General features: G+C 38.5%; 1 protein-coding gene across 18 annotated transcripts in view; it reads right to left on the bottom strand.

The window, feature by feature from the left end:
* LOC127664908 (ubiquitin-conjugating enzyme E2 pex4-like) overlaps positions 1-20326 on the bottom strand; it is a 239713-nt gene that overhangs the window by 124952 nt on the left and 94435 nt on the right. For 2 of the 18 annotated variants that reach the window (XM_052157171.1, XM_052157172.1), the window contains exon 1: positions 14190-14273. The exons of 15 other annotated variants lie outside the window; for them this stretch is intronic. Coding sequence is in view for 1 of the 3 variants with exons in the window: in XM_052157172.1 (XP_052013132.1) it covers positions 14190-14205 (16 nt within the window). In the remaining 2 variants the exon portion in view is untranslated. Of the gene's footprint in view, positions 1-14189; positions 14274-20326 lie in introns of those variants that run through there. One more of the 18 variants, XM_052157183.1, reaches the window with a different exon arrangement.

The raw sequence follows: 20326 nt of genomic DNA, 5'->3' as shown, positions 1-20326 counted from the left end.
TAACCTTAGCCATTCTGACTGGTGTGAGGTGAAATCTCAGGGTTGTTTTGATTTGCATTTCCCTAATGACTAATGATGTTGAGCATTTCTTAAGGTGCTTCTCGGCCATCTGAATTTCTTCAGGTGAAAATTCTTTGTTTAGATTTGTACCCCATTTTTAATAGGGCTATTTGGTTCCCTGGGGTCTAGCTTCTTGAGTTCTTTGTATATATTGGATATTAGCCCTCCACTATGTTCATAGCAGCCTTATTTATAGTAGCCAGAAGCTGGAAAGAACCCAGATATCCCTCAATGGAGGAATGGATACAGAAAATGTAGTATATATACACAATGGAATACTATTCAGCAATTAAAAACAACGAATTCATGATTTTTTTTAGGCAAATGGTTGGAACTAGAAAATATCATCCTAAGCGAGGATCACAAAAGAATCACAATCACAAAAGAATACACATGGAATGCAGTCATTGATAAGTGGATATTAATTAGCCCTGAAGCTCTGAATACTGAAGATACAATTAGCATATCAAATGATTCCCATGAAGAAGGAAGAAGAGGGCCCTGATCCTGGAAAGGCTTGATCCAGTATTGTAGGGGAGTACCAGGATAGAGAAAGGGGAGGGGGAAAGATAGGAGAATGGATGGAGAAAAGAGGACTTATGGGACATATGGGGTGGGAGGCTGGGAAAGGGGAAAGCTTTTGGAATGTAAACATAGAAAATAAAAATATATTTTAAAAAAAGATCCACAAGAGTTACATAAACACAATTAAATTTCTATAAGGCTATAGTTAAACATCTCTATTTTTTATTCAAAACCATTTCATAATAAACTACATGAAGCTTCACAGAGACAAATTCAAGTAATTACATATGTCACTTAGGCTGCATATACTTACATAAACATAGTGATATTTCTGAATTCTGCTTAGAATTCAGGAAAAAAAAGGATTAAAAGTAAAACATTTAACTTCTTGAAAAGTTAAGTTGAGTGGAAATAGTCTGATATTCAGACACTCTGATATATCAAGATGCTAACTTGAAATCGTTCATAAGAAAAAAGTAATATAAGAACAAAAGAGGGTGGTTGCCATAGACCCTACTGTAGTTAAAGGTAGGAATGTTGATTAATGAGAAAAAGAACAAAAAAACCAAAACAACAACAACAACAACAACAAAACCACTGAACCAACTTTTAAAAACTGCCACGGCCAAAGCTTCACCAGGGGTGATAACCAGATACTTCACTGCAAAGAGAGAGAAACTACTATAAAGATGTGCCTAGGAGACAATGCAAGAAAGAATTTAAACAAAATTTTCAGAACAAGTTCTAAATTCTAAAATTATCTCTACATACTGATCAATAGTTGGTTTGGCATATATGAAGAATAGGAACCACAACCATCCATGGCTTAAATCAGGAATAGACACTCCTCTTAGATTATTGGGTCTCCATGCTGTCTCTCTAACTTTATATAACTGGTATTCTATGAAATTACCTCTAAGGGACAGTCTTTTCTCTTCACTTTAGTTAAGTTAGTAATGTTAAACAGCTTTACACTGGCCTTGAGTTACTAATATCTTGATTATTATCTATGACTAGCAATCTCCATTAGCCAAATTATATGTTTCCAGCTTACGAGTATGTTCTTAAGTTTTAGCATCCTTTTTATATGAAACCACTTGACAAATTACCATTTCTGAGGCAATAAAAAGACAATATCAGCACCACAGATCTCTTTCTGACAAGAATGGATTAGAAGAATGATGGTAAAAGCATTAAATCTTATCTACACAGTTATTTTAAGTAACAGAGCACAAGATAGCATCCTCTTCCATGAAAACAGGGTTTATAAGGCAAAAGCTAACAAGTTTTATCCAATTCTTCTAATCTCCCCATGATCATCACCAAGGGATGCGCATCTATTTGTTCCATACATGAGGGCTGCCACTGTTGCCTCGATACACAAAATGTAGCCTCCTTTACCGTAAGCATCAATTTTGATTGCATGTAATTAACAAGGATGTAAATGTTATTGAGGAAGAAGATATAGTGGAATGAAGAAAGGAAATAAGGAGGGGGGAGAGAGGAGACAGCTAAGAGGGGAATGTTCTCTGGGATGGGAGACTTGAAAAAGTCCAAGCCATTGATTGGAGGATGAGAACAATGAGGAAAAAAGACTGAATTCCTCCTTACATCTGCTTCTAAGCTGTCTACCTGAACCCAAGGATTATAAAGACTAGCAAGTAAATCATAGAGCAATGTGAAAAGTTATTGTTATCTAAACATAAAAACACTAGTGATGATTTGGGGATGTAACTCAATGGAAGAAGGTTTGCCTACCACATGCTGAGGTCCTCACTTCAGCCCCCAGCACCAGAACAAATCCCACTTAAGAAGATTTCTGAGGCCTACAAGTTTTGTTTCTGCCTAGAATGACATCTCTGCAATTCTTTCCTAGAATGAGAATAAACTCCGAAGATTCAACACACTCTGAAACACAGGCCATAGCACGGGCAAACACTGGCCCGTAGCTACACATGGGACAGTCAGACAAAAAGCTTTCTGAGATCCACATCTCTTTACTGTCATTGGTTTGTAAAATAGAAACTAATACATAGCATAGAACCTTGGCAAAAAGTAGATAGACCATACGGGTTATATAAGAAAAAAGGGTGTGTGTATGGGTATGTATGTGTGTGTGTCTCCTATTTAATTTATGAAAGTTTCAACATCTATTTTCATAATTGTAGTTAAGACATATTTCTATATCAACTTTAAAATTTTTATATACAAGCATAATAAATATAGACTAAGAAGTGATTATACTTATGGGAAATTTTCTTTTGTAAGGCCCATTACCCAACTTTTTTTAAACTGCAATTTTGACTTCATAACAAATTATTTGACAAACAGCAGAACCCAGAATCCTATTAGAAAGGGTTACTTCAAACAGTCAGTTTAGGACTGGAGCTAGATCCTTGAGGGTACACACACACACACACACACACACACACACACACACACACAATACATGTGTATGCCTGTGTGTGTATGTGAGAGAGAGGGGAGGGGGGAAGGAGAAGGAGAGGGACAGAGAAAGACAAAGACAGAAACAGAGACAAATAGAGACAGAGACAAAGAGACAGAGGAGCAGAGAGGAGAGGAGAGGAGAAAACAGGAGAGGAGAAAACAGGAGAGGAGAAGGGAGGGGAAGGGAGGGGAGGGGAGGGGAGGGGAAGAGAGGGGAGAGGAGGGGAGGAGAGGAGCTTAATGCAGCATAAAACACATTATAAGGTCTGATTGCCAAGAGGCTCAGAGACATTTAGAACAACCTGCCTAGGTCCAGCAAGTTGGTGACTGGGACAAGAAATCAAATCTGCTTTTCCTGCCCCAAAACTCCGACAATAATGCATATGAATGTCCCCAAGCAAGGCCCCTACTTCTTCTTGCTCCCACCAGCCATACAGTGGGAAGGGCTTAGCTTTGCCACATGTCACAAGCCCATTCACAGACTGATTACCAAGTGACTTCAAGGAAACCAGATTTTGCTCCTGTTAGACGTTCTTCTGGTTGAGGTTTAAAAGGCCTAGGTGTCAGCGCTCTTCCTTAGAACAAGTATATACTTCTATCCAAGCTTCTCATTACAGGGCTTACCTGTCAGGAAAGGTTGCTGACACTGAGATCTGAAACACACATAAGCCTCTGTTGCGCCTTCTTTACCGACCTTTAGAGTGGTCTCCAGTGTGTAATCCCTCAACAGATACAGTAGACCTGAAAACATTGATTATAAATTCCTTCTCATTAAAAAAAGGTCGCAACTACAAAACTCCAGAGGCATTAATACTGCTGGAGAACCCTGAGTGGAAACAGAAACATTCTCTGCTTTTGCCAGTGCCATGAACCTAAGCAGTTAAATGCCCCCATACTATTACTGTAGCACGAGATTTTACTAGGTTACACTAATGTACATGTGGAAACCTTTCCTAAAACTCTACAAGTTTAGAAGTTTCTAGGACCCAAACCCAATGTGTTGTAGTAACTTCAATTATTATCCATATCCACAAAAAAGGATCATCAAAAAAAACCCTATAATCCCCACATGGATTCAAAAGACAAACAACAGCAGACCTGAAGCCCCCCAAGGTAGCTGTGATACAATTCTGTTTCATTGATAAAACAGCAGCTTACATCAGAGATATATAATCTCACATTTCCTTATGTATATATGTGTATATCTGTAGTACCATAGAACCCTCAAAAATCAATGACACAGGTAGGGTGGGGGGATATTTTCATCATAGCTATTTATTGTCATAGAAGTCAAGGCCTGTTGCATAAGAATTTATGCAAGCTGGTACCAGAAAAAAGGTGATATGTGAAGTCAAGGAGTTGAAACTTCTAAATCAAAACTCAGTTCTTTCTATTTTTCTTGGTATCGTGAAAGGATGTCCAAACAGCAGAGTATTATTTAGTCCTATAAGATATAGTTTATCTTTCCTAATTAATACTCAGATGGTCATGATCCTTGATAGTACTAATGAAGAGGTTTCTAGGCCCCTCCTTTGGAACAACAAAACACAAAAGTAGAGAAACTGACTGAAAAATCTCTCCAGCCTTTTTCCACCCATGCCTACTGATCCATCTCAGTTAATGGCAGTACTTACAAAGCCATAATGCAAACATAAAGCCCATAAAACAAAGCAAGGTCAAAAACTTGATTTGCTCTCTTTATAAAAAGATCTGTGGAGTACTGAGTATCCCTGATACCTGCCCATTAGGACCTACTGTCACGCAACTCACCCAGGCATGCTTCTGAAGCAAACTTTCCCTGTTTTTATCCTTGGCAGGTGGAATAGTAAACTGGTAAAAGTAGCATTTACTCTTCCATTGTCTTGAGCCTTATAAAACCAAAAGATTCTAATCATCCAGCCCTTGGCTTAACAACCAATCTTAGCAGGGGCTTCAGAGGGAGTGGCCTACAGGCCTACAGGCCCTGCTGCTTCCTGTAAAGGACAAGGTCTGAATACCTGGAGCCAGAACTGCTGCTGAAGGCTAGGCTTTACAAAGCAATGCGCATTTAGAAGGAGGGAACACCTCAGCCTCAGCATGTCAGCCCAGGGGTTCCCAGGAGGAGCCAACACCAGTGACAGGCTTAGTACTGTAAGGAAGTTTACTGGGGGAAGGGAAGGGGACCAGGAAAAGGGACAGAGGCAGTGAATAAAGGACAACAGAAAGACAGAAAGAGAGAGGAGGGAGGAAGAGAAGAAGAGGCCAGCTGGCAACAAGTGGAGAAGAGAGAGAATGAAGGAGAATAGGAGATGGAGAGAGAGAGAGAGAGAGAGAGAGAGAGAGAGAGAGAGAGAGAGCGCACACACACACACACACACACACACGCTGGTGTAGCTGAGCAGTTCTTATACTCCATGTTGGCTCGAACCTAGGTAGCAGTTGGCTGGAGCCTGGCAGAATTGTCTGTAAGCCGACAGAAGGAGCCTACAGGTCTACTTGAATGTTTTTGGAGCAATAATGTTTTAACTAAATAGAATAAATACAATTAATCAAGTGTTCGTTGGAAAAATTATTGTAACCAAAAACCTACATATACTAAGTGCATGCGTGCATGCGTGCGTGCGTGTGTGTCTGTGTGTGTGTGTGTGTGTGTGTGTGTGTCTGTGTCTGTGTGTGTGTGTGTGTGTATTAAAAAGGTAAAACACAAAACAAAACAGTAATTCAAAGGAAAAAGCTATCATAGAGCTTTCCTACCTACAGGTCCATGGGAGTGGATAATGCAAAGTGAAACCAGAACTCTGGGCTATCATACAAAGTCTCCCCCAAGTTTAAAGGCTCAAGGTTTTATCTCCTCAGTGTGGAAAGAACTCAGCCTTGTGCACACAAAGCAAGCCCTCTGCTGAGCTACACCCCAACTCCTCACACAGCTTTAAAACACTGTCAGGGCAAACTAAACCTACCTTCAGGCTGGTCCTGGACACTCTGTTCTGGGTTCCTGGCTTCAAAGGAAAACATCAGTGTGTGAGAGAACAGAGGCAGCAGACTACCCTCAAGAAAGCAAGAAGAACTGGGCGCTGGTGGGGGTAGAGGCAGGAGCCTTTGATCCCAGCACTTTTGAGGCAGAGGGGTTCAGTCTATGAGTTCAAGGCCAACCTGGTCTACAGAGTGAGTGTGAGCTAAGACTACACAGAGAAACCTGTCTCTAAAAAACAAAAACAGAAATGTAAGAAGACAATGTAATTTCTTCTCAGGGTTCCTGGGAGTCGATGTATGGAGGCTCAGCAAATTTCCCACAATCACACTAATGCATGAGGCGAAAAAAACCAGTTCCCTAGCCAGCAGAGAGGGAAGCCTATGGACCTAAAGGAACACTAACTGAAGGATCTGTGGGCCTGATGGTTTCTTGAATCTTGAGAAGCCTTAACTGATGGGTGCAGCTTTCACACAGAAATCTCCTGTACCTTAACAAGTACATATGCCTCTTTTCTTTGGAGAAGCATGTAAAAGAACTATACACAAGAATTCCATAAGAAGTTGCAGGAGAGTTACAGCATTTTTGGCTAAGACCACTATCTCTGCTGCCTCCAGAGCTCTGTTGGGTAGCTAAAAAGAAAGGAAGGGGCCAGCAGTTAAGTGCCCTTAACTAAAGTCACACGGCTATGCAACGGGCTGCAGATCCAGGATACCCTTGTCTATGGCTTCCTGAGTCACACCTGCCTGGCAGACCAAACTCTGGGTAGCTGTGAGAGATGTGGGCTTGGAGCCTGGCAGGGACAGCACTAAGGTGTCTTCATTGCTCCATCTGAAAGAAAAGCTACATAAAACCAGGTAACACTACCCACCACAGTCCCATCTGTCTATTTTCAAAGAACTGGGATCTTCTGTATAAATGCAAGGGCCTCAGCCTGAGAGCTGGTCTTGCATCAAACAGAAAGCAAGGCCAGCAGGCAGTTCCAAGCCCAGCTTGTTCCCAAGCTCATGGTGCAGGTGTGAGATCACCCCCAGGAACCTCACCTGCCTGCAGTTTGTCACCTCAATGTCATTACCACAGACAGAGATGTGTTGGGGGTTTTGTTTTACTTCACACCAGGGGGAAGTCATTTTTGGAATTTTTCATCTTAAATAGTTTTTTCTTAAATGTATGTGACACATATTCCTCATAGGACTTAATAAAATAGATATTTCTCATGACTGCAAAGTGAACTACAGCTGTACAGATTAAAACAAAATTTATTTACTTTTTTTGTTAAAAAAAATTCTGGTTGTAATCAAAATACAGTTTAAACGAAAATTTCTGGAAACCTTAAGAACAAATAAAAAATGAAATATTCTCAGGAAGTAGTTTTAATATACTATTAATTTATAGAACAAAGCTAGCCAAAGCTAACAAATATTGAGCAATATATCCTGGTATTTCTTTTTGTTACATAACAAAATATTATTTCAAAACAGATTTTTAAAAATCTTTTCTTTCATGATTATCATCAGAAAAACAAGCTGAAAAAATCATTATCCTCGGGTTCCTGAAACACTTAACTTGATAGGCAGGCATGGTGGTAAAGGCCTGTCACTCCAGCACTCAGGAGCTCAGGGTGGCAATGTCCCCAATTCCGAGCCAGTCTGTGAGTCCCTGTCTCCAAGAATCCAGGAGAGACAAGCAAAATTTTTTCCTAACCTGACATGTCTCTAAAATGGGCTACAGGCTACAAAGGTTCTGATCGCTGCTACAACGTTCCCTCGTAAACACAAAGCAGGCCCATTTCCTAGCAAGAGCTTTGGATGACTAGTCAGGAAATACTATTCTTGCATGTAACCTCAAGCACATGAAAACAGATACAGGTTCTTTCACTTGTTTATTCTGTTTTATGATTTAATTTTTTGACTTGTTTTATATATGAGTATATATAGACTATGTAATTAAATATATGTATGAAAACTAAACACATTCCCTATCCATTAAATGTTCAGAAGAGGAAAGAAAAGTGATAGGAATGTGGTTTTCATCACATCCTCAGGTGACTTCCCAGATCTCCTTGTCACGGTGAGAGTGTTACAATGACAAGAAGGAACAAACCTTGGGGACCCTGTAACCTCCCCAGACATGGTGTTCTAAGAGGATTTGGCTTGGCTTGCCTCTCCTGATTATGCACTATATCCTGGAAGCAGAGGAACGGTGACACGGACCACTGGACTGTGGACGATGTTTTCTAGTCCCAATTGCTCCAACTCCTCATTTACTATTTTGTGTGTTGCTCTGACACAGTAAGATGAAGGTAGCCATAACTCCAGACAAGAGCATTAAAAAATGTTTTGCCTTTTTCTAATTAGGTAAAGAATGCAGAAAAGCATGCATTTACAACATATTTAATAGACCAGCATATATGTGCACACATACACATGCTTGCTGTTGCTGTCTCTGTCTCTCTCAGTTCCAGGGGCCTGATACGTCTTTATTGGCATAGGTACATAGGCATGTTAAGATTTACATAAAAACATTTTCCTTCATGTAGTGATTAATAGTTCACAACTCAAATATCTGAAAATCTAGAAAAATCTTACTATTAAAAATTATTTTGACCTCCACCAAAACTAGTATTAGCTAATATAAACAATTATTCCTACACCTTCCAAGTTTGAAATTAGATATCCAGAAACACAATGCAAACAAAGCAGTTCATATTTAAACTACCTCTGATGTTCCTTTTGTAGACTTCACACCATGGGTTAACAGGTCACACTACAAAACAGCATTCCATAGATAACAGATACTGACCAGATGTTCAAATAAAAAAATAAAAATTGTTTGTGAATTTTTATTTGGATACAACTAAGAAAAGTTATTATTATGCCAATTAATCAAAGAATATGTTAGGGGGTGGAACCTTCACATTATAATGATTCTTCTGTTTCAAACTTACCAAGACAAATAAGCCACGTATATCCACTAGGATTGAGGACTTTTTGACTACTAGTTCTAAGGCACCCAAGTAGATAAGGCAAATGACTTAGATATGATATGATAATGACTGTACCTTATGATCTCAAAGGACACCAACAGTACAGATGGTAATTTCTACTGAGTCTATACACACCCTACTCATCAAGTCTAACGACTCAGCACAAGGAATGAGCTGCCACAAGAAGCAATTATGGGGAAGCTCTCAAAAACAAAAACAAAACAAAACAAACCCAACAAATACAAAAAGACTAACACATTCTGTTGTCTATCCACTCTCCAAGTTATGAGATGCTCAAACAAATCTTGTAAATTACCCTAGGAATGACAGTCCCAGTTAATGAGGCAGTGGAGGCATGGATACCGATACAGTCAGTACCAATAACAGCTTTACACTGAAAAGCCCAAGATGCATACAAACCAACTCCCAGACTATACAATTGCCTCTTACAAATCCATCCCAGAAAACTGATGCCTACGACAGAGAATATGTCAGTCATGTTCAGCAAAGCCCTGGTGTCTGGCAATAGAAGTTGTCCCAGCTAAAAAACTATTTAGAATTAGCAAAAGGAAAACATGTAAGTTTTTCCCGTCCTCTTTTCTAAAAGTTATTATCTTTCAATTAACTCCCTTCACTCATAATTTAGGATCTTCTGAATCAAAGAGATCCTTTTTAATCTCTATTTTAACAAGCTTTCATTTTCATTATTATAAATGGATGTCCAATTTTGATAACCAAATTCAGCTCACTCCCTATACTAAGGAAAAAGTACTGATAGCAGTGGAGGCACAAGTCTCAGCCTCCAAAGTCGGAAAGATAAAGTCATGGATTTTGAGCACATGGCTCTGAAGTGAGACTACACTAGTCTTGCCTCACTTGAGGTCGGACTGCCCACTCCTTACACCCCACATTTGAATCATCTCACCATGCTAACATTCTTCCCTAATCCTCCAATCAGAATTGCTAAAGTCAGCAGCTATAGGAGAAAAAGGTAAAGGAGGGGGGACAAAGATCCTTAGCACCAGTAGTAATGTAACACAGAAATAACAACATGTCAACACAATTCAACAGAGCATGTTCTACTGTTATACAACAGGTAATAATGTGAGCCACAGATATAGGTTAAAATCTTCTGGCAGTACCTGCTGGATAATAGTGGCACACATCTTTAATCCCAGCACTCAGGAGGCAGAGACAGGTTCTGAGTTCAAGGCTAGCCTGGTCAACCCTGTTCCAGGCTGATCTACAGAGAAAGTTCCATGACGGCCAGGGCCATAGAGAGAAAAGCTATCTCAATAAAAAATTCCTAGTAGCATATCTTTAAAAAACTGTTTAGGGCTAGAGAGATGGCTAAGTGGGTAAAGGCACTTGCCATACAGCATGAGGATCTGAGTCTGAAGTATGAGAATCCATATAAAAACTGGGCAGACAGCATCAATGTCTCTAATTCCTGTACTCCTATGGGGAGATGGGAAGCAAAGAAAGGAAAATTCTAGAAGCCCATGGGTCAGTAAATCTGGCATCCATAGTTGAAAACCAAGAGAGACCAAACAAGACACAAGATAAAATTTGATAACAAGGTTGCCCGCTGACCTCCATGTGTGCCCTGGCATCTGGCACCTATATTTACACATAAGAATTGGATGGACACATACAGATACATATATATACATCTCACAGACACATGAAAAGTTTTAAAAGGCAATATTTTAATACATTCTATTTAACTTACTATATCTAAAATTTTATTCCCATGGAAAATCAATAAAAATGAGATTTATTATTATTTTTATATCTCTAAGCTTTAATGCATTGACACCTCAAAAGCATGTCAACTTGGACCAGCCACATTTCACTGCTGAAGAGTCAGATGTGGCTAACAGCTCCAGAATTACGTAATACAGCCTTAGTCTGCTGGGTGCTAGAATAAATGCATTAAATGTATTGATTTATTTCCCCTTCACAATAATTCTGTAAGGGAAATATTACTATATGTTGTTATTTTATAGATGAGAAACCAAAGCAAGGATACACAATAATATGGTAGATACTAGAATCAAAAATCAAAGCTTGGTCTTCTGACTACAACTATTGTGATATTATTTATTAAAGAACTACTGTGTAAATGACTGTGTTCCTTGAAACAATCAGAAATATTTATCTTTCACCTTAATAAATGAAGACATGAGATATCAAGTCTTTACAAGGTAATCACAGGCCCTATGCTAACTAACCTATGTAGGTTAGTAAGAGCACATACATCCATTGCAAACTGACTAGATCCCTTGGCATAAAGAACCAACAAAATATAAAAATAGTATGGAGATTTATAGAAAATACCAATCCATTAGTACCAAAGATTCCTCATGAAAAGAGATGACATTTAAAATGGACTTTTATGCAGAAGTGTAGCTAAGAAGTAGGGTCCTCCCTAACTAGCATACATGCAGGCCTGGGTTACGGCTCTCTGTCACAACAAAACAAAAGACAAAAAGACTTTAGAAGCTTAGGATGAAGTCTTCCGAGGGTAGAGATGAGGATGCAGAGGAGAGAAGCATTGCGTTGTGCTGAAGGAATACATAAACCAAAAGTCATATGGCTAGTGGAGCAGATAGGACAGCAAACAGATGCAGTAGGAAAGCCATCTAAGGGCCACAGCATCCTACACAATGCTTGAGGAAAATGGCAGCATTAACAAACCTGATGTTTAAATAAAAGCTGTCTAGCAACAATGGGCAAGACTAACAGCAGTAAATAGTTTACACAATGAAGGCCTGTGTAAGGGTATTGCTGCAGGAGGCCTGGATAGTAGATGTGAAAATCACAGCAGTCTGCATACTATAGCCATGTCAGGGATAAGCATTTCAACTCTTGGTGATGAGCGGTAACTGAATCGTTAACTTTGCTTGTAACATAATGCTCTGGTTAGCTGTAATATGTAGGTGGAGTTTTTAACCATCCCTTTTAACTTGAACTCCCAGTATCTCTGTGTGTCCAGCATCAAGATTTGTACTATCAGCATTGTATCTGGCTCTTACTTTGAAAGACGTCTTTCTATCAACTGAATTATTACTGGTTCACAGATTTGATGGAGGGACACTTATCTTTTAAGTAAGACAGAATTATCCTACGTCTCATGTATCAACTCAAAGACAGATGTGGAATCTTAGGTTCTTATTTCTAATATGATTGAGTAATATTCTGAAAGAATTAATGGGCATATCTAAAATGCATTAAAGGAAAAGGTAAAAATGTCCCTACTGTTTCCTTCCATCGTAGCTGTATTTGTTTTTTTCATGATTAATTAAAACACACTTAAACTTTAAGCAAATCTTTTCACTTTCCTTCCTCTTACTTACCCCAGTGCTGTAGAGCTGCATACAGTTTGCCCTGGGTTAACGCTGGAGTGTAGCCTAATCACTAGCCTGAGATGATGTTTTGACCAGGTAAAGCAGAGCAGTTATCCCTTGTGATGGAGCAATACTTAAGACTGTCCCAGCAAGATCTCCTTGTATCCAGCACTGATTCTGATGAACACTTCAGACCCGATTTATGTTGGAAATCTTGAGTGTTTGCCATATTAGCACTGTCAGACTAGGATATGAATCTGAGTCAGGAGAGCTCAGATGTCCAGCCTGGCACGATGGCAGAGGCAGGATAACTCCATATCCAAGGCCAGACTGTCCTACACACTGAGTTCCAGGCAATCTGGGACTACATGGTCAGTAGGACTTTGCCTCAAAAACATAAAAGGATTTATGCATAAAACCCAACCATCACAGAATATACTATAGGAAAGGGCCAGTCTATTTACAGATTTGGCATTTTATACTTCAGAATGGATATTATCTTCACTAGCACATAACTCATGGCTCCTCTTAGAAAGCACAGTATTTTGGTTATTAAATAAACACTTATGGAATATTTGTCATATGCCATGTTTATGCTAGGTTTGGTGATTCAAATATAAATAAAACATGACTCCTACCCCAGGGGACACTCTTGATGGCTGAGACAGATACAAAGAAATACAAAAAGGCTATTGTACTGGCCTATGAGTACCATAGATGTGGCTGCCACATATAATTTCTTACAGAACACACATGAAGGAAAACTAGTAATTTTGCTAGTCTGTGGAGGTGAGTAACATAACTTAGCTCTTACATAAGTCCCTCCTTGTACAAATGACTAATACAGAAAGGCCAGTCAAATGTACAGTTTCTAACACAGTGGACTAAATCTGGATAATGTTCTTATGTAAGACACTACAAACTTAGGGATTCTTTCTCCTAAAGTCAAACAATAATTTTCCCAATGGCTTATACATAGAATATGTACCTAACGGCAACCTTATTTGTTTTCAATATTGCTGCACCTATCGGTACTTGTGCTAGTGAGTTACTGGGGACTCCATCTTCCAATGGTAAGTTTGAATTATGCTAAGTATTAATATAGTAAAGGCCACACTTTTTACTGGCCTTATTTCTATGTGATACTAAAATACCACCCAAAATGCAACTTGGTTTGAACAGTACCCTATATTAGAAATAAATTCCCTACATATAATATTAAGCTATAATTTTTAATAGCTACTTCATTAAATGACCACCTTTCTGAAGGGACTGATCAGGTCTGATTAGTGCTTATGGGTTCTAAGAGGATCCCATGTAGGCCAATTTTAAATATGCATATACCTTTATTTCTGGCAACAACTGTTTCACTTCTTTTTACATCTATCACCATATGTGTGTCTCTTAGAATCTAGCCTGTATTTCTCTCTCAGTGATATGAATGAGAATGTTTGGGAGATCCACCCGACTCTATAGCCCAGAAAAACATGACCGGTTGTGTGCAATTTGAATTGAAAAGGTTTTGCAAACTGCTTAATCAACAATTGCAGTACATATACCTACACATGCATGCAATCACAATCCCACCACCACTTATAAAAGTCATCAAAAAGTGCAGGAGTGTTCCCCAGACCTCCTTCCCAATATATGCAGGTACAGTCTCAAAATTCTTGTCTCAAACAGCCATTACCAATCCATCAATATTAATGAAGAACTGAAGCCTGTTTTCCATCTTTAATTTAGTCTATCCTCAGATAAGGAGCATGAAAGCTATGACAAAGAAGTTACAAAGATCAAAAAGCTAGTTGATGACAGTCTCAGTTGGAAAAGCCCCAGATCTGTGCCTTCTGGTTCATACCACAGTGCCTACCTGGAATGCTTCTCATTTACCCTGACCTGTAGTGTTCCTTGATCTCTTCATGTCTGTAGTGACAATTTGGGGTTTCAGTTTCTTAAAAAAACTCAGAGAGAGAGAAATATTATTTTTCATTTTAATACCAGGGGTGGAATATGGGGCCACGTCAGACTGTCCAGAGCAGCGGACTGTGATTTACCTTGTGCTCTAGCAGGGGCATGATTTTGCCAGCTGCAGTTTCTGCAATTATGTGATGTTTGAAATGCTTTGGACTTTTCAGAGAGAATATAAACACTAGAGCCTTGAGAGGCAGGGATGAGGGTGGTTGTTTGCTGTTAGCCATGGGTTTGTAAGTAGCCATGTGCAAAGAAGATACAAGAAGAAGAAATTAGATATCCTGAAGGCAAAAATCAAACTTGGACCAAGGAACTTGATGCCCTAATCAGCAGGAAGTAGTCTACTGATAATGCTGCCCTTTCCCCTCTATTCCCTTTTTCTCTCCTATCTAGTGTTAGGAGGCTGAAAGCCTGGAAGAAATAGGATGGGGAAGGGTGAAAGAGAAAAGAACCCACAAAGTGGCTAACTCCAACTACACATCTCCATAGTTTAACTCCTTACCAATTTCATTGTGATAGATACCTATGCACCCCAATTATTTTTCTTTTAGAGAATGTCAATGTCTCTGGCATTGAAAGGGAAGAAACTTACCATCATTTCACACCTACGCAGGTAATGACTGCCTACTTAACCTAGCATTTCCCACTAAGCCATCAGCTATGACTCGGAAGTTTTCACAGTACTCTTTCTATTTTAAACAAAAACAGAAAAAAAATGTGTTATAGTCAGAAGACTCAGGCAGAAGGATCAAAGAGTTCTTAGCTAGCTTGTGATACACACACACACACACACACACACACACACACACACACAGTTTGTTTAATATCATGATGAAAAATAACTGCTGTGTCTGTATCTTTCCAGTTCATGCACTGAATAGAGCAGAACTCACCATACCTTGTCTGAACCTCAGAAAAGATGAAATTTGAAAATTCTTAAACAATGAATTTAGAAAATGTATCCAAAAAGATAAAATACTCCAAAGTAAAATGTTAATGAACAGACTTACATGCAAGATAAGTATTCCTTGCCAAGAGATGTATTTCCTACATTTATTTCTGTGAACCATTCCTTAATGCACATACTTCTAGAAAATTTGAAAGTGTTTGACTTCCTGTTTATTATTTTAACATATTAACCTATGCTGGTTGATTTGGGTTGTTTTGTTTTGTTTGTTTTTTCAAATTCTCATATATTGTGTGCCTGCTGAACTAGTACAAAATTTATTACTAAAACAAACTGGTATCACATCCCTCAGAATAACTCCTGTAAGTCTGATATTTCTGTACCCAGGATAAAGACAAGAAACTAATAGATCCTTATCTCTTGTATCAGGCAAATGCCATATTCATTTTCATGTACATTATCTCAAAATACTCAAGCATAAATACTTTTTTGCCTGTTTTATAGAAAGAAGAAATACTGATCAAAAAGCGAAAGATATCAAAGTCTGAGCAGGAGTTAAGGATGGTGTAATGGGGGTGGGGAACATACCAGAATTAAGTATTGGTGATGCTGTACTTTAAGATGACCCAATTTATGGTGCGTGATTATATATGTATGATAACTAATTCGATTCATAATCCAAGTGAAGGACATTTAGGAAGTCTTGTACCATTTTCAACTTTCTTATGGGTGTAAACTCATTTCAAAATTAAAGTTAATTTTCTCAAGGCATAACAGTGTGGACATATAATATTAAAGTTGTAGGGTAAATTCTGTTATATTTTTTAAGCCACATGTAAAAACAGATAAAACAATGCCCTCAAGACTACCTTTCTTCAGTAGTAGAATATTCAAATTCAGATCTTTGCTAGCTCCCTTTATTGTAAAGCCAAAAGTAACAGTACTGAGGTATCACTTAAAAACATAAATCTCTTCACTATTATACACATTTACATGACCCTTTCAGAAATAAAACTCTATTAAATAAATGTATTAATGTAGATTTACACACACACACACACACATATGTACTCTGTCTTCAGGCACATCAGAAGAGGGAATCATAGAATCATATCCATGATTGTAAGCCACCATGTGGTTACTAGGAACTGAACTTAAGACCTCTAGAAGAGCAATCAGTGCTCTTAACATCTGTGCCATCTCTTCAACACAACCAAATGTGTTTTACTTAGAAACTCTAAAGTCTATGTACTATTCATCAATCTTTAACAACTTGTTTTCTGTATGCAAATAAGATGTCATTATTTTTAAAACTTGCAATATGTAAGAATATCCAAATGTAAGCAACTAAAGAAAAATTTATTTGTACAGAAATGTATTTCTTTAATTGCAAAATAAAAATGTTCAAATTAAAAAAAAATTCTGTGCTACATTAAGTTCAGGATAAAAAATAACTGTGTATATAAGCCAGTGATTCACAATCTGTGTGTCATAACCTCAAAGAAACCAGCAGAAAATAGAGATATTTACAAAGACATACTGCTACAATTCATCACAATAGCAAAATTACAGTTATGAAGTATCAAGTAAAATTATTTTATGAGAAAATGTACTTTATGAGAAAATGTAATGGTCGCAGCATTAGGAAGGTTGAGAACCACTGGAGTAAGGGGAGATCCTAAACAATATAGCAGTTAGTTATTTCTGAGTGAATGATTTAAAAACAAACGGCAAAAACAAACAAAATAAATGGCTTTGTCCTCCCCTGTCACAACTGCAGAGCTGGTGGCACCAAGAAACAACAGTGAACGTGTGAAAACTCTGCAGTAGTGGAAGGAGTTTTTAATCAAAAAGTTATTTCACTACTTTAAAAAAACATATACTTATGGGTTACCAACTTCTCACAATATCTTAAAATTGAAGTGTGAGTTTTTGTGCACTTACTAACATGCTAATTTACCAAGCATTGACATATAATATGATTGGCATTTACATAAGTCAGTATATCTGGGTTTGATTTGTTGGCTTATGAGTAAATATTTTTAGTGTGCGAAGTCTATAAAGTGTCCATATGCCTTTACAAATCAGATTTACTCAAGAATGTTAGGAAGTGGAATTCAGAGTTCCACTTGTGAAGGAGCTTAAAGAAACAGAAACATTTTTTTCTCTCTTTTTTTAAATTTATTGATATATTTATTTACATTTCAAATGATTTCCCCTTTTCTGGACCCCCACTCCCCGAAAGTCCCATCAGTCCCCTTCCCTCCCCCTGTTTTCCCACCCAAGCCTTCCCACTTCCCTGTTCTGATTTTGCTCTATACTGCTTCACTGAGTCTTTTCAGAACAAGGAGCCACTCCTCCATTCTTCTTGTACCTCATTTGATATGTGGATTATGTTTGGGGTATTCCAGTTTTCTAGGTTAATATCCACTTATTAGTGAGTGCATACCATGATTCACCTTTTGAGTCTGGGTTACCTCACTTAGTATGATGTTCTCTAGCTCCATCCATTTGCCTAAGAATTTCATGAATTCATTGTTTCTAATGGCTGAATAGTACTCCATTGTGTAGATATACCACATTTTTTGCATCAAACTCAGGGCTGAAATCAATCAAGTGGAAACAAAGAGAACCATACAAAGAATCAACGAGTCCAGGAGCTGGTTCTTTGAGAAAATCAACAAGATAGATAAACCCTTAGCCAGACTGACCAAAGGGCACAGGGAAAGTATCCAAATTAACAAAATTAGAAATGAAAAGGGAGATATTACAACAGAAACTGAGGAAATCCAAAAAATCATCAGATCGTACTACAAAAGCCTATACTCAACACAACTGGAGAATCTGGAGGAAATGGACAATTTCCTAGACAGATACCAAATACCAAAATTAAATCAGGACCAAATAGATCATCTAAACAATCCCATAACTCCTAAAGAAATAGAAGGGGTCATAGAAAGTCTTCCAACCAAAAAAAGCACAAGACCAGATGGTTTCAGTGCAGAATTCTATCAGACCTTCAAAGAAGACCTAACACCAATACTCTTCAAACTATTCCACAAAATAGAAACAGAAGGAACCCTACCCAATTCCTTCTACGATGCCACAATTACACTGATACCAAAACCACACAAAGATCCAACAAAGAAAGAAAACTTCAGACCAATCTCCCTTATGAACATCGATGCAAAAATACTCAATAAAATTCTTGCCAACCAAATCCAAGAACACATCAAAATGATCATCCACCATGATCAAGTAGGCTTTATCCCAGGGATGCAGGGTTGGTTCAATATACGGAAATCCATCAATGCAATCCACTACATAAACAAACTCAAAGAAAAAAAACCACGTGGTCATTTCATTGGATGCTGAAAAGGCATTTGACAAAATTCAGAATCCTTTCATGCTTAAAGTCTTGGAAAGAACAGGAATTCAAGGCCCATACCTAAACATCGTTAAAGCAATATACAGCAAACCAGTAGCCAACATCAAACTAAATGGAGAGAAACTTGAAGCAATCCCACTAAAATCAGGGACTAGACAGGGCTGCCCCCTTTCTCCTTATCTTTTCAATATTGAACGTGAGGTACTAGCTCGGGCAATTAGACAACGTAAGGAGGTCAAAGCGATACAAATTGGAAAGGAAGAAGTCAAACTATCATTATTTGCAGATGACATGATAGTCTACCTCAGTGACCCAAAAAACTCTACTAGAGAGCTCCTACAGCTGATAAACAACTTCAGCAAAGTAGCAGGTTATAAAATCAACTCAAGCAAATCAGTGGCCTTCCTATACTCAAAGGATAAGCAGGCTGAGAAAGAAATTAGGGAAATAACCCCCTTCACAATAGCCACAAACAGTATAAAGTACCTTGGGGTGACTCTTACCAAACATGTGAAAGATCTGTATGACAAGAACTTCAAGACTCTGAAGAAGGAAATGGAAGAAGACCTCAAAAAATGGGAAAACCTACCATGCTCATGGATCGGCAGGATCAATATAGTTAAAATGGCCATTTTGCCAAAAGCAATATACAGATTCAATGAAATACCCATCAAAATCCCAACTCAATTCTTCACAGAGTTAGAAAGAGCAATTCTCAAATTCATCTGGAATAACAAAAAACCCAGGATAGCTAAAACTATTCTCAGCAACAAAAGAAATTCTGGGGGAATCAGTATCCCTGACCTCAAGCAATACTACAGAGCAATAGTGTTAAAAATTGCATGGTATTGGCACAGTGACCGGCAGGCAGATCAATGGAACAGGATTGAAGATCCAGAAATGAACCCACACACCTATGGTCACTTGATCCTCGACAAAGGGGCTGAAAACATCCAATGGAAAAAAGATAGCCTTTTCAACAAATGGTGCTGGTTCAACTGGAGGTCAGCATGCAGAAGAATGGGAATTGATCCATCCTTGTCTCCTTGTACTAAGCTCAAATCCAAATGGATCAAGGACCTCCACATAAAGCCAGACACTCTGAAGCTACTAGAAAAGAAACTGGGGAAGACCCTTGAGGACATCAGTACAGGGAGAAAGTTCCTGAATAGAACACCAATAGCATATGCTCTAAGACCAAGAATTGACAAATGGGACCTCATAAAATTACAAAGTTTCTGTAAGGCAAAGGACACCATCAAAAGGACAAATCGGCAATCCACAAACTGGGAAAAGATCTTCACCAATCCTACATCAGATAGAGGGCTAATATCCAATATATATAAAGAACTCAAGAAGTTAGACTCCAGAAAACCAAACAACCCTATTAAAAAATGGGGGACAGAGTTAAACAAAGAATTCTCACCTGAAGAACTTCGGATGGCAGAGAAACACCTTAAAAAATGCTCAACTTCATTAGTCATTAGGGAAATGCAAATCAAAACAACCCTGAGATTTCACCTTACACCAGTCAGAATGGCTAAGATTAAAAATTCAGGAGACAGCAGGTGTTGGGGAGTATGTGGAGAAAGAGGAACACTCCTCCACTCCTGGTGGGGTTGCAAATTGCTACAACCACTCTGGAAATGAGTCTGGCGGTTCCTCAGAAAACTGGGCACCTCACTGCCAGAAGATCCTGCTATACCACTCCTGGGCATATACCCAGAGGATTCCCCACCAT

Source organism: Apodemus sylvaticus, chromosome 14 (genome assembly GCF_947179515.1).
Source record: "Apodemus sylvaticus chromosome 14, mApoSyl1.1, whole genome shotgun sequence".
In the NCBI taxonomy this organism is placed as follows: domain Eukaryota; kingdom Metazoa; phylum Chordata; class Mammalia; order Rodentia; family Muridae; genus Apodemus; species Apodemus sylvaticus.
Note: the sequence above shows the minus strand (reverse complement) of the source record. Positions and strands in the feature narration are given on the sequence as shown.